Source organism: Meleagris gallopavo, chromosome 4 (genome assembly GCF_905368555.1).
Source record: "Meleagris gallopavo chromosome 4, MGAL_WU_HG_1.1, whole genome shotgun sequence".
In the NCBI taxonomy this organism is placed as follows: domain Eukaryota; kingdom Metazoa; phylum Chordata; class Aves; order Galliformes; family Phasianidae; genus Meleagris; species Meleagris gallopavo.
In genome coordinates, this window is record NC_139407.1 from 49,242,306 (window position 1) to 49,257,764 (window position 15,459).

The 15,459-nt window shown below is 37.9% G+C and overlaps 2 protein-coding genes across 5 annotated transcripts in view; one reads left to right on the forward strand and one right to left on the reverse strand.

Moving 5' to 3' along the window:
- KLHL5 (kelch like family member 5) overlaps positions 1-7,888 on the reverse strand; it is a 48,764-nt gene extending 40,876 nt beyond the window's left edge. For both annotated transcript variants that reach the window (XM_010710281.4, XM_010710279.4), the window contains exons 1-2: positions 7,612-7,888; positions 5,617-5,706 (exon numbers count right to left, since the gene is read on the reverse strand). The gene's annotated coding sequence lies outside the window, so the exon portion shown is untranslated. The remainder of the gene's footprint in view (positions 1-5,616; positions 5,707-7,611) is intronic.
- A 2,491-nt stretch (positions 7,889-10,379) lies between these two features.
- TMEM156 (transmembrane protein 156) overlaps positions 10,380-15,459 on the forward strand; it is a 32,494-nt gene continuing 27,414 nt past the window's right edge. Inside the window, exons 1-2 of one of the 3 annotated variants that reach the window (XM_010710284.4) lie at positions 10,380-10,536; positions 14,586-14,867. In XM_010710284.4, the coding sequence (XP_010708586.1) occupies positions 10,437-10,536; positions 14,586-14,867 (382 nt within the window). In that variant the 5' untranslated portion in view covers positions 10,380-10,436. The remainder of the gene's footprint in view (positions 10,537-14,585; positions 14,868-15,459) is intronic. The other 2 variants (XM_010710285.4, XM_031553156.2) reach the window with 2 other exon arrangements.

Here is a 15,459-nt window from a genome sequence, read left to right on the forward strand (position 1 = left end):
TTGCTCAAACATAGTGTTCAAGCACAAATCTACCTTTCCACAACTGTATGAAATTAAAATGACCTTGAGAAAGAAAGCAATAATGGTAGCATTAAGCCTTTAAATCATTAAAGCACTCACTGAATTAACTGTTCAGCTATCCCAGAGGTGCACAGACCCATCATCTTAGCTGCCTCACCCCTGATTTCATAGGGCTCCTAAAACATTTCCTGTTCTGCACAGAGAGAGTACTATGCAACAGCAACATAAATAAAGTGCAAGGAGGAACACAGGATACTAAACAAACAATGGGAATAGGAGAACTGTTGGCATTCCTAGCAGAATGGGGTCCATAGTCAAGCTAGTATGCTTAAAGAAAACTCAAACTCATTTGGCTAAGCTGTAAGAGGGAAAAAGTACAATTAACAAAAAACTTTCTTTATTGGCTTATCAGATGTTGTTGTTTCTTCTCCTCCATCAAATCTAACTAAATCTAAAGGAAAATAAGAAACTAACATATTGTACAACTACACATAGTGCTCATTAGCTTCAGATGGTTTGCAATCATTTGCTAAGCTATCTTCACCATTAGCTGAAAGTACTAAAAGTAGTACTTACCTAGCTTACGATATTTATAAAGCATTCATTTATCAAGCTTGTGAATTTTCAACAATAATGCCTGAATATGTAAAGAAATTATCACTTTATCTGTTTTAAGTGTAATTGTTCTCCAGTCCATTTCTTATGCAAAAGTGCAATTTTAATTTCTATTTGGTAATGAAAAAATCTGCCAAGAAAAGTTGTTACTTATCACTTCATCTGCCCACATTTATTATAAATGCATAGATTAATTTTAGTTAATTACTTTTATGTGCTTTACTTCCATGCTTAAAATGCTATAATTCCTGGTGAAAAGCTTGCCAAGCTTATCAAGTTATGATAACATCATTAGATCCCTACTTTTGTAATGTTTTAATTAGACAGTCTGAATGCACAAGCTTGTGATTACATTAACATCCAAAATACTGTTTCTCTCACTAAATGTAAAAAGATCTAAACTTCGGTTTCATCTTTGGCAAAGACAAAGTGATCATTTAATATTCAAAAGCAGCTTTTAGGCCATCAGAATATATTTTATAATATCTACCAACAATGCATCTTACACTGTGTATGATGAATAATCAACGCAGAATACATTGTCTACTCATAACAAGTATGGATTGCTTGCACGCAGGTTCCATCACCAAAGACACCGAGAAAAGTTTTACTTTCCCATCAGCTTCTGTCATTTCTCCTCACTGCGTACGTGTTACACATCAGCACATCATTAATTTGGTAACTCAGACAGGCTGCTCTCTGCATTCCTTACACCAAAGGATAGTAAACCTCTCTGCACACGATTCTTGTCTTTCTGTACATTATGAATACACACACATTACCTAGCAGGTACTGTGAATATTTCATTTATTCTAGAGGAGTGTTTTAAGGTGACGCTGACAGGTGCTGTTGACTCTGAAAATGAGCGTACAGTAAGCATAAGGACGGTGTGCACTTTTATTTTTAGAATGATGAATGACACCATTTCTCCCCAAATCAACTCAAATCTATACTAGACAGATTACTTGATCATCTTCATCTTGCCTTCAGAGCCCATATCATACCAAAATATTATCAGTATTTGCCTTTTACAGCCTCAAAAGACAGGAGAGAACAGTGAGGTGGCAGAAGAAACAGAAGGAACATCAGAAAACAAACATGAGAAATTAAAAAAAATAATAACCTAAGACAGATTTGAGATTAAGCATCTCTCTCTTTTATTTTTATTTTGTTCTAATTAAGACTGCATGATAGTGTAGCATAATTTGAAAACAGTTTTTGAGAGCAGGCTGATATGAAGATGCAGAAGGCATTCTGACCACAGCACAGGAGGAAAAAATTCTTCCCCTTCTCTTTTTTATTGTTCTCTCTTTTACAAGTGGTATCTATACTGTAAGTTGGATTTAAAAATTCCAAGGAAAAAAAATTCCAAAAGAAGAGTCCTTAGAAAGTGAAACAGCCAACAGTTTGATAGGCTGCAAGACATGCATATTTGATGATAATATTGAAAAAGTTACGTGCAAATAGCTCTGCAGTCAAAAATACGGCTGTCAATAAACACTGAGCATTGTTACCAAACCACAAGTAAATTAAAACACAATGCACTTCCATTTATTCTTAAAACACTGTGAAACATACGGAAGCACGAATAGCAAGTCCGTTTTGCTACATCTAAGTCCAACTTAAGTTTAAAAATCAAAACTTCTCACAGTTGCGAAGTTGAACTATTTTTTGTTTAGTCACAGGTCTTTTAATTTTCTTTAATAATTGCTATTAATGTGATCTTCTAGAAGAAACACATACCTCAGATATTAGTTAGCAAAGTGCGTGCTGCAGAACTTTTCTTCTCAAAGGTTTGAACTCAAATTAGAACTGATAATCAAAAAGGAGAAATTGTTTTTTAAAACAAACATCTTCCAGAACACCGTAATCATAGAACAAAGAATGATGAAATAAATAATCATGGTTCTGGCCTCTTAATGCCCAGTGTTTCAGAGAGCTAATTAATTTTTCATTTTATGTTCTCCTTTCCAATGCTGTTTGTGTAATGCTTTGCCAAGCTGAGAACTGCTTTATTGATGAAGACAGAAAGCCTACAGAGCTGAAGTCTTCAACTGCAAGCCATAGGAAACATTTAAAGAAAGACTACTAGAAATGGGACTTAAAAAGAGAAATTATCCACAGCACTCTGCTAGTTACTAATGTTTAATCTAAACAGAATGAAAACCTATCCTCTCCTTCATTTCCCTGCATAAAATTGAGGATGTGTAAGAATGAGAAACAGCTTACATTTTCAAGATATTTTTCAAAGGCTTAAAAAGCTGTAGTCATGAAAAACACTTGGACAAATTATGGCTTTTTGAAACTGTAAGGGGATGACAGAACTCTGAAACAGGCTGCCCAAGAGAGAAGTGAGATCTGCTTCTCTGGAGATATTCAAAACCCATCTGCACTTTCCTGTGCAACCTACTCTAGAAATCCTGCTTTAATAGGCAGGTTGGAAAACCTGATCTTCAGAGGTCCCTTCCAATCCTTACAATTCCGTACCATCAATCTCAAAGTTAAAAAGGTATGCACCCCTTAAATAGGAAAGGGCTTAGAATACAGTTTAAAGGACGTCCAGAAATATAAATACAGTCTGTGAAGATAAAAAGCCTACCATCACTGGATGCATAATACAAGACCACATAAGATTTCACAAAATAAAAATAGAATGTTCTATTAAGTGACAATTTATCGAATTGCAACCTATTGCAAATTTCAAGGAATTTTACTGAAAATTTCTTAAAGAATTTAATGGAGAGTTAATATAGGTAGGCTGACTATTCTGACACTGTGTTAGCTAAGGCACTGCGACAAGTCTTCAGATGCATTTTTAGAAGAGAGGGAGCCATTCTTCAACCTTAATTTTCTGTTTTACAAATTCTTCTTGCACCATTACATAAAGTCTTCCATTAATTCTGAAAATCTGAGGGATACTCTTGAAAAAAACACAGATTACTATTCAAAAATTGTTCTTCAAATTGAATCCTGTTGTCAAGGAATACATCGGAATTTCAACATCAATTGCAGTTATGGCTGAAAAGGTAATGAGCTGGTAAAATAATCCTATGAACACATGGAAATTAATTCCTTTCTCAACTTTACAGTTTGTCCTCTTTAAAAATGCCAGTGTTGTCCATAAGATACAGTAACTCTTCAGCAGCCCCACTTGATAATTAAGTGTTCTACCTTGCAGTAAAACAGAAGTATTTCTCCCACAGTGAGCTACCAGGAAAATTCATACTAAACCAATATAACATCAAATACTCTCCTACTGTGGGTACTGACAGTCGTCATACCTATCAAAAGCAGTCTGACTGCCAATTACTTGCCACTATTATTACCACTAAGGCAATGCTAAACTTGGGATATGGTGCTGAAATGTCTGACAAGCTTTTTGTTCCTCAAGACTAGAGAAATAAAAATACTGAAGTGCTAGAGGCTTACAGGTACACATTTCATTTAACCTAAATACTTACCATACCAACTTAAAATGCTAACTTTTTCCAATACACTGACTGTTGAGAAATATTTGTGATACAAAAGAAAATTATAATTAATTTACATATCTTATAGCAATCTCGAGTAAAAATACTTCCAAGTGTTTAATAAGAAGCAATATAAAAAGAACAAAACAACCAACTCCCCAAAAAACTACAAAGTGACCAATACTGCTCACCGTACTCTTTGAAGGGACAAAGGATGGCAACAGACTCAAGCTGAAAGCTTTCAAAACAAAGGATGTCTTAACTTGGAAGTGTTACGGCCACGCACAGAAAACATCCAAAGAAAAATAAGATCTTTTAATAGCTCTTGCCCAGAATTCTCAGTTATTTCTTTTAGAGGTGGTGACAAAAATTGTTGAGTTGTGTACTTCTGGACTAGAATTGTCTCAGCAGACAGCTACAAAGGATATCTAGTGCTCAGCAATCATTCTGAGTTGAGTCAACTTGAAGCACGCTTCCTGTTATTCCAGTGTGTAGATTACAACAATCCTCTAAACTCTCTGCTCCTGCAAAGCCACTCAAAGTTCTCAGCTCCCCAGAACAAAATAAAGCATCTTCTGTCAAAACCAGTATATATCATGTATGTATGATGATGTATGTACATCTTAAATTGCTACTGACTTGACAGATAAAAAAATAAATAGAAAGAAAGACCACCTCTCTTCAGCATTTGTATCATGACATGAACGAATTCTGGACAATGGTGAAGTACACAGTTATTTCACAGAAACTGTTTTATCAACATTCCCAGTGCAGGAATATCTCACAAGGAAGAAAAGAGATTTTTTTTTTTAATTTTTCTACACCCTAAGCACTTTCTTACCCTCATCACTATTTCTTCAGCAGTATTTTACTTTACAAAGAGTTCAGATAAAGCCATACTGTGGCAAATACTCCTTTTTCTCCCCCCAACATTCTTTTACCCCTTTGCTTTGTGTATGTGTCAAAGCTACTCCATTTGAAAATGGCTGTGGCTTAGAAAAGTCTTAGTACTTTCCATTTAAAAAATGAAAGAAAGTAAAAAGCCAGTTAGTATTATCAACGTAACAAGATTTGACTGAGCAGTCTGCAGGCTTCTGTCATAGGCATTTTTCTAAAGCAATATTTTCTCTTACAGATTCAGTAAGAAATATTCCATCTTTTTCCATACCGGTTAGAAGATTAGAGGATGGAAGTTTCTCATGTATTTTGAAAAGATTATAATGAGCGTTATAGTATTACTGACAGTTTTCTATAAAGCATGTTTTGATAAACAGCAGACATGATAAGTGACAAAAACACACACAAACATTCCAAACATTAGCATCTGAGTCCACAAAAGCAAAGCAAAGTCAAATCCTGCTTGTGTGCATTCATTAGAAGGAAGCCCTCAGAAATATGTAGTACAAAACTTAACGAAGGTGTAACTGAGAAGGCCCAAATCCTTTGTGGATTGAATTCACATTCATTGTAGCATCATTCACTACTGGAATTGACTAAGTACAATAATTACCTACAACACCAGAATGATCTCTAGGTGTTTACAGAATCATGTAGCTCCATTTGTCTTCCTCTTTCCGAGATGAGGTAGGCAGAAAATAATCTACAGACAGAAAACAGTGAGAAGAGATCAGAACCAGGCACTGAAAAAACCTTGAGAACAGACTGCCTATTCTATTCAGTCAGAACTTTCATTTGTCCCTCAGTTCATAACCTGAAAGAAAGGAGATTGAAGTGTGCCACTGAGCAACTGTCACCTCAGATCCTTCCACAACTTACGTAAGTTACATTTACAACAAACTGTTCAAAAAAAGAGGGGGAATGAGTATGAAATCTGAATACATAAACTCTCAAGAAACATCGCATTACAAGATTATTATAATTATTTTTTTAAATAACCTTAGTACATTTTCACTACTTTGCCTAGGTGTAGCTCCAGGAAGAATCCAGCCTGCTGAGACAGCATGCATCCACTTTCTGAATCAAAGTGACCACAGTCACTTTAAGAAGAAAGAAAACAGCCCTGTATGGCACCTGCATGCATAATGTGATACCTAATATCTGACCTTCAACAGCTTGATCTTTCCTACCACCTGCAAGGACCTTCCAGCTGTGAAAACAGTAACATGAACTCACCTGGAGCCCATAACCTCATCACTCCTACATGGCTGCATCTGTTAAGGCCATGTAGCCGATTAATACAATATTTATGATCTCCAGTTGCTTTGTTGGTTATTTTGAATGAAAGTTTAACAACAATTTTGTTCCCACAGAAAAAAAGCAAGTGGTGGATAGCGAGGTTTGCAATTAATGCACTCCTCCATTTAGCTGTAATAAAAGGGAAATCTAGCTGATAAAGAAGAGGCAAATCTTCACCTTGTGTTTTGTAAAGGAAACACAGCAATTTCCTAAAAGTTGAAAAATCTCTCATTATTGGGTGATGTTTTGCCCATTTAGGTAATCTCCCTTAGCACAACTTGAAACACTGAACTACATCAATACTAATGTGGAGTATGAGAACCACTGATTCTGGTGATCTAGAATCAGAGAATTGGCACAGCTTCATCCAGTGTGTGTCACCAGTTAGCAACAGTTTGCAATTAGCTTGAACCATAACAGTTTAAGGCAAGATTTTTTTCAATCTCTGTGGATTTTTTTCTAATTTTATATTCATATTCACTGCCTTCCTAGCACAACACTTTAAAATCTACATGCCAGCTGGCTCCAGCAGCAGACCTGCCCTTCCAAAGGACATCCTCAAAGGACAGTCTGATGATGCTGAAGAGTGGCAGAGGATAGCATTACCTCAGCCGAGGGTTACTGCCATCAGTTTGGGTCTGTCCTGCATTGTGCTGCTTAGCATTGTTCAGCAAGCAGAAAACAGGAAAAACGTTAAGTTGGAAATGTGATCTCCGCTATCACAGGACTGCATCTCTGAAGTTCAAGCTTTGTTGTTCCTTTTTTTTTTTTTTTTTTTTTGCTTTGTTTTGTTTTTGTGTTTTTAGAAAGTCTTTATCTGCGTGCATCTCCCGGAGTTCTGCTGCAAAAACACCTTCACAAGAACGGAAAGGACAGTTCCGGGAAAGATCACTGAACACATCTTGTGATCCGTTTTCCAACGTGACGCATCCCCACAACACAAAGCGTTTGTCTCCGCAAAAGCTGCCGACCTGACCGCGAGTTCAAGCTTTTTATTCCTATCCACGCTCGTAACAAGACCCGAGCGGCAGCTCTTACTGAAAATAAGACTTAGATTTCTTCGCTGTTTCTTCGGACAGCGGGAAGTTGGAGCACCAGTGGGCTGACACCCGTCCGCCCCTAACGGTGCCAGCCGGGGCACCCCGCCCGGGGCACAGCGCGCCGCGGCACCGCCGCCCTCCCTCTTTCCCTCCCTCCCCGCTCGGCCGCGGGAGCCGCCCCCGGAGCCCTCCTCCTCCGCGCTCTCTCCTCCCTCAGCCGGCAGCCCCAGCCCCCTCTCCTCGCCGTCGAGCTCTCGCCGCCCTCTCACCTCTCGCGGTCCGGAAGGGCCAGGAGAGAGAAAAGAAAGGAGGAAGAAAAAAAATAAAAAAATCACAAGGGAGGCCCCGGCACCCCCCGCCCTCCCGCTGCCGCTCTGCGCCGGGGAAAGCAGCGGGAACGGGGACGCCACTCCCCGCCGCTAACGGGTCCCCATGGGCCCCGTCGCCGGCCCCTCCCCGCGGGCGCGCTCCGGCGGCTGCGGCCCCGGGGCCGGCCGCGCACGCGAGGGAGGGGCGGGGCGGACCCGCGGCGAGGGTGGGGCTTATCGCCACGCCTACTTCGTGCCGCCGGCCCCGCCCCCCGGCCTGAGAGGGTGGCCCGCGCACCGCCCCAGCCAACGGCCCCGCTTCCGGGCTGCTCGCTCCCCTCGGCGCCGCGCGCCCCCTGTCGGCCGGGCGGCGAAGGGAGGCGCTGGTTCGCCTGTACGGTTTTCCTTAATTAACGCGGGTGCAGACCTCGTTCTGAGCGCTGGGTACCCTTGTCTGCATTTTGACACGGCGAAGCGAATTATTTCTGTCGTGCTCTCTGTCCTCCATTTAGTTGAAATAAATCAGCAATGACACAAGGCACAACATTTAACCACCTCTCATGGCACCGGGTAGTGCTGTGGCAGCCTGTGCTCACCTTTTAACAGACGCACTCTGACCTCTGCCGCACTCCTCATAGCACCTTATCGCTGACTTCTGCCACCCAAAAGTAGAATAATTTTCCAAATTAATAGACTGTGTGACAAGTCAGATGTGCCTCTGACTGATAAAGCTGATTTAAGGGTGTGCGAGATCATCGGTGAAGCATGGTGGGACGTGTTTGAAGCAGATGCATGTTGGGCTTTCATTGCCTAATTTGTAAGGACACGCAGCCTACTTGGCTGAGTGCTCCGTCTGCCTGTGGTCTTCATGACTGACTCTGAAAGATTTACTCAGTTTTCACTAAATTGCACTGCGAAGTAGTGTTTTCAAAGACACTAATTGCGTCAAGCTGTGGAAAAATTATTAAGTAGGTGGACAGAAGTGTGTCCCCAAGCAGGAAAACTCCGCTTTTCACTGCAGTCAGTGGTCAGTCCAGGCAGACACCCATTTACACACACGGAGCTGTCTCGGGGTAATCATGCGTAGGCATAGGATGTCCTTGGGGTGCAGGGACAGGTCCTGTGCCATTCTCCTGAACGGGAGACTGAGCTAAAACATGCCTGAAAAAAGTCTGAGTGTCTTAGAAAGGGATAGACATGCATATTACTTGCCAAAGTCCTCCTGCAGTTTCTGAAAGACTTCTTCATTCTGTCTGGGCAAAAGGGGTGAGTAAACACCAGCAAAACCTAGGAAAGTATAAATAATATGGGAGATATTTCAGGAGCAGCACAGTCTCTCACAATGTAGAGCTAACTTGCTGAAATGGCGTATAAATGGTGCTGTGGTTATAGTTTATATTTTAAAGTCATACTGGTGACTTTCTGTATCATTGCTGGATGGGACTCTGGATGATGATCCAGCTGTAGCTGTTCCTGTCCATTGCAGAGGAGTTGGACTAGATGGCTTTTAAAGATCCCTTCCAACTCAGATGTATTATGTATTATTATAATGATTGCTACTTAGGTTACACCATCCAAATAAAATTAGCTCATTTTGCTTTCTTTTTATTGATTTCATCACATAAAATTGCTACATTTAAAATTTTGTGTTAACAAGTTTGTATTTATTAAAGCTCCATCAAAAGTCTTTCTACAGTGGGTTAAATTCCACCTGGCCTTACTCAACTTTTGAGGCAACTAGATAACATTTGGGGCATTTCAGGTTCATGGGACATTTCTTATTTTAACTTCAATGGCATTGCTTCTGTTTGGCAGTACTCACTATTTAATGGGTTGTAGGAAAAATTCTGTCAGAAAAGAACTGCATTAATCAATTCTCTCATACTCTAGATGCTCTATCTTTGAGAAACATTGTTTTTACATATGCATTATCCAGGATACTTTTATGCAGAATATTCCAGAAATATTCTTTGCAGTCTCATCTGGATTTCACTTTTCTAACTGGAAAGTTTAGCTGTAAAATTATGACTACTTCAGTATAGAAATAGTAATGGCTCTTTCCAGACTTCGCATGATGTAAAGGTTAATAACATGCTGAAGACACAGTACAGATTTGCAACACATCTGCTGTCCTTTGAGAATAAGGCACAATGATGCTATGAACATCTCATCCTCAGTTCATTGGACTTAAAACATGGCTTATTTACCATATCAGAAACTTGAACTTGTAATGATTGAATCACCAATCTATCAAAGTCTTAAAGATACAGTACTACATGAAGTTAAATATCATATGCACACATCCTGGCCCCAGTGCACATGTATATAAATAAAACAATAAAATCTACATATCTGACTCATCTGACTTATTTTTTAGTGAAGTTCTGACTTTTTTTTTTTTAATCTTCTTGGCGAAAGGAGAACAACATTTCTTCGCAAAGATGATTATATTATTGTTCAGAAGGTATATGAAAATGGCCATTAGGGGGTGATGTTCCTAAAACAAAATTGCCCCAGATGAATGAAATGTTTTCTATGTGTGTGTTTTCTTGTATTTTCATCCTGATACATTAATTTTATCTTCATTGTTTCACTTGAATCATTCTCAGACATGCCAACATAAGGACAGAACTACTCTCTCCACAACATAACAAGGAGTAAAAGAAAAAGTCATATTAGAAAAAGGAAATGGATAGATGTTGTTTTGCATAAAGCCCACACCACGCTGAAAGCTAAACCAGGAAGGAAGTTGCCACCTCTGTACTAGATGGGAGTGCTTCAGTGGCATGTGCTTGATTCTGAAAAAATCAGAACTCTTCAGGTTAGCACTAGGAGTACTCACCATGTTTATTTTATGTTTACCTGAGTTTTTCAAAGTCCATGAAGGTGAGTGATCAGCTTTTAAAGGACCCCTTGCTTGTTCTCAAGTCTAATTGCAATTGAAAAGTTGGCATGTGCTTTCCTGAAAGTGATAGTTACGATGCTATAGTCGTATGAACTGTGTAAGTTGTATATATAGATTGTTTTCTTTAGATTTTTAACAGAATTAATTATATGTAGTAATTTGAAAAAAGTTTGCTGTTTGCTTATGTACACTGCAAAATTTCTAGTAACTATATGCATATAACTGTACTTTTTACTTGCTTCCTCATTAAATTAGTAGTTGAAAGGTGTATGTTAAGTAGCAGCTACTACCCATGTCTTTAAAAAATAAGTTTTCTTTTTTAAATCTCTCAACACAAATGGCTATAAATCTTCATACGGTTACTGTCTGGTGTGAGATATAACCTATGAAGGAGATAAGCAGAGGATGCAGAGGTACCACAATAAAAAAGTAGGGCAGAATTGGTATTATAACTCAGTGAAGCAAATCTATTAACAGAAATCCCAAATACATATTGGTGATCCTAAAGGTCAGCAATGTATTTAAGATGAATACAAAGTATATGAGTGTAACCAATGCATTCAGTGCTTTCTTAAAAATTCATAAATAAATTAATATTAAAATAGCTTTGTCACAGCTGTTCCTAAGTAAGTTTTTGCATAAGGTAAATCTTATAATAAAAAGAATCCCCTTGACAGCTGTTCTGTTCCTAGGTATCACTGCATTATTTATGAAGCAATTTCTTTATGAAGTAATTTTCTGCAAACAAATTAATACCAAATATACCAAGATTCGTTTACTTACATTTATATTTTTATATTGATTCATCAAAACCAGCCACTGTGACAATGGCTGGAATATAATTTATAGTTTTTCATAGATAATAAACCAACAAACTTGGTAAGCTATTGTAAGTTTCAAACATTATGAAAACAATCATTCAGTTTACGATGTTGGAATAATGAATGTTTTACCTCTACTCAGAAGTGATCAAAGGACTTACTAGCACAGACATCACAAATAAACAATGCCACGAATATCGGCAGAAGAAAACATTGACGTTACTGTCAAACATTCAAGAGTAATTGCATTCTTCCACTGTAACTGTCCTAGACTGTTCTTCTTGGAGTTGCTTCACGCTGCAGTAACATGATTGTTGCAATTCTGAAATTTATGTATGGTCTTAATCACATTATGTATAAAATGAAGATGAGCAGCGCGCTGCACAGAATTGTATTTGGAAGATTAGAATCATAGTCATATTTTGGATGTTCTAAAAACTATAGAATAATATAAAAGACTGTGCAACAATGTCTGAATTATGTGAGGAAAGTAAATACACAGAACAATTTAATATGAAAATTCCAAGGAATTTGGTTTCTGGTTCACTGAAAACCTTCTGGGAACTGTTTTTAATCCAAAGTGTGTAGCAAGCTTAAAATGTACAGAATTACTTTCCTGTAGGTGTTTAAAATTGCTGGCTATCATAGGAGGCTGTGGACATTACTTCCCCACAAAAATTTGTTACTGGAAATCTTCAGTGACATGTAAAAAGTAGCCACTGTGCCTTCTATGATCAGCTCCGAAATGAGTGGTTGAGACCTTGTTCCACAGGCTTGTCTAAGATCACATTAACACTGCAGGTACTTCAGGTTTTTAATGTAATGTAAGTGAAACTTACAATTTTTTTATCCTAGGGAAAGCTCTAGCATTTATTTTGATTCCAGAGTCAGTTTGACTCCAGTGAATAAAATTGAAGATTATGCCTTAAGGAGACATTATGGGAGAAATCTAACCCAAGCCATTAAAAAATTATCAGAAAAGAACAGTTCAGTATCACCAAAACTGAAACTTGTTTCCTTCAAATTCGTAAAACAACAGATCTATTTGGCTGAAAGTCTCTGAAGCTTTACACTACCTTGGTTTAGAACAAGATGTTGGTTTTTTTTTAGCCTGATTCTCTCAATTCTGGTCTCTTCCTTTGAGTCTGGCTATTTGATGGACAGTGTCCCCTGTAAATCTATCTATATAAATCTATTGTGTATGTACTCCCCATGTTGTACTGTAGGCCTCTGCCATCTCTGACATATTATGTGTTTGCTACCGTTTCTGCATAGAAGTGATAAAAATGCGATTTTGTACACTGCTGAATTGATTTGAAACCGAGTATCATAGATCAAAAGAAAAAAAAAATAACAGTTAAGCTAATCCAAAATGAAATATTTATTATTTTCTTAAAGGCAAATAAGTTTTTGTACAAATTCAAATTTTCCCTATGAATAATTTCATTTTAATAGAATTGGATTTTCAGTAGAAAACAAAACAGAAAACTAAATAGAGGCTTAGTAAAGGATTTAATAACCAGAGAATTTCTTAATATTAAATATGTGGGTTACAGATTTTTCTCAGTAAAGATCTTGCAAGAGGATGGTAAGTACCCTCCCTAACAGGACAGCATTCAAACTTTTCCAATCATTTAACATACTCTTTATGCTCTGTAAATTGGCCAGCATTAGGCAGCTCTTGAGCCTGTTTGGTCATGTGGAGCATGAGATGCAACATGGAGTTCATGGTGCTGTGCACAGACCCTCTAACCACAGTCAGCAGACTCCTAGGGCTGTGTAGAAACTCAGTGAAAGGGGCCTGGTGGGGAACTGCCGTTTGCTGACCTTGAAAGCTGTGGCAGTAGTCTTTGACCAGTTCCCCACATGCATGCCAGGAAGGTAAACATTTTCCGTCTGATGCTGGCTCATCTGACTGGAAGATGGCTGCCCAAACCACCTCCTCCAGCTGGAAGAACTGCTCCACTCCGGAATGGTCATATCAAAAGCATTTTGAGGAAAATATTTTGACTTCCCTAATGGAAACATAAAATCTTAGATTTTTTCTTACCCATATATATGATATCTTACATTTCAATGTATTATGTTTTATGAGTTTATCACTTTCTGATATAATGTTAGTAAAGTGAAGGTAACTGACTTTGGCACTGGATTTTGGATTTTATTTCTGTTCCTGCCTGAAATCCTTCACCAATCTGTTTCCGAGGCCAGGCAGCTCTGATATGAGCACAGATGGCTGTTGAAACGGTCAGATTGCAGATGAGTACTGGAGCAATCAAAGGCTGTTTTCCTGTCTATATGTAAGGATTTATGAATGTATCACTCATAATGAGTGTTAGATGCAAAATTTCCATATCACAGACATGCAAAGATACTACCAGAATTGGAAGCATAGCTACAATACTATGGGTTAACACCACATCAACTCACGGGAGGGATTATTTGTGTTCACAAATACATATTTCATGTTGGAGTCCCAGAAGATTTTTAATCTTCAATTTCTTTCATATTGAAAAAATAGTTCAAGGTTAACTCAAGTATAAATACACAGTTCATATAATAAAGCCTTGCTTTAATGTAGAAGACGGTTAAAATAACATGCATTAATAATTAACACTGGTTTTTTTTTTTTGTTATTTGTTGCATTAATGTGCTTCAGCTGCAGTAATTTGGTACTGAAATTCAGCTAGCAAAAACACTGTGCATTAAGTTTAATGATTGAATAGAAAAAAAGCAGGAAGGGTGGCTGAAGGATTTAGAAGTATTTCTGTGGGTTTAAGTGTCATTGGAGAGAAAGTTTTCATTCTCCTAACTATTTTACAGTGTGATCACTCTGGTGGGTTCAACTGCATGGTTGCAGGGCTATGTTTCCTGTTTCAAACACAAGTGGGTTTCATTTTCTCTTCAAGCACACTGAAATTTGAACAACTTTGAAACAGGAATGACACTAGAGATCACCACAAATGCAACTCAGTACTGAAAGATATTCCATGTAACTCAGTAATAAAATCCAAAATGTATGTTGGGAAAATATTCTCTGCTTGCTTCTCCTTGCTTGATGGTGCATGCGATATTCTGCCATAACCCTCAAGAAGTGCATTTCATTGTATGATGGTTAAAGGGTATTTTACATGAAACTTAAATGCACTTACTTATCCATGTACTCTAAGAGATGGCTTTGCTAATACAGTACTCTTTGTTTTTTTCAGCTAACACTGTAGTTGTATCGTGCATGGATACCTGCTCATTAATTAACATCACCTTTCCACTTTGTACTTTTAATAATTCTTGCAAAAGATCGCTGCAACAAAAAAGAGAAAATCAGATTGTCTTACTGAAGACCATTGTAAATCATTCAGCTTTCCAAAATATTCCATGTATTTGCCTGTCCTCTAATAGTGAACAACAGTCAAATACTAAGTACTCAGAGTCTGAATCCGGCAGAGATGTGAATGTTTATCATCAAGAATCAAGACCAATAGATAAAAAAAGTAAGTAGGAAAAGCAAAGTACTTTATTTGGAAGTAGTTAATTATAGCATAAGATGCATAGCTTGGTTTGGTAGTTGAAGAAGATGATAATATGGTGCTTGTTCTCCAATGTCTTTGCAAACTCTACAGATACTGTTGTTGTTATTTTTTTGTTTGGTTGGTTTGATTTTTTTTTTTTCCTTAACAGCATTCTTTGCATTGCTGCAATACACAGTTTTTTTTGTCATATTTGTAGCAGCAGTTATTCTTGGCTGTGAGTGCTGATTTATTTTCTTTGAGGATCTTGTGTATGGGGGAACATTCATTATCACAAGGTCTGCAAGGAGTGCTGTGAGATTGCCTTGTCCAACTATTTCTGTTGCAAATTTGACCCCTACCAGCTGGGTTTTTTACGAATGCATTTTGATCTCTTTTTTTCTTGCTGGATTTTATAAAAATAGAGTTCTATAGTTTCTGATGAGTTTTCTCAATAGGTTTAATTTTAAGAGTCACTGTGGATCTCTGCTTGCTGATGGCTGATATTATATGATGAAAATTTGCAATCAAGTATCTGAAGAAATAAATCGAAGATGGTAACTACTTACATGGCAGC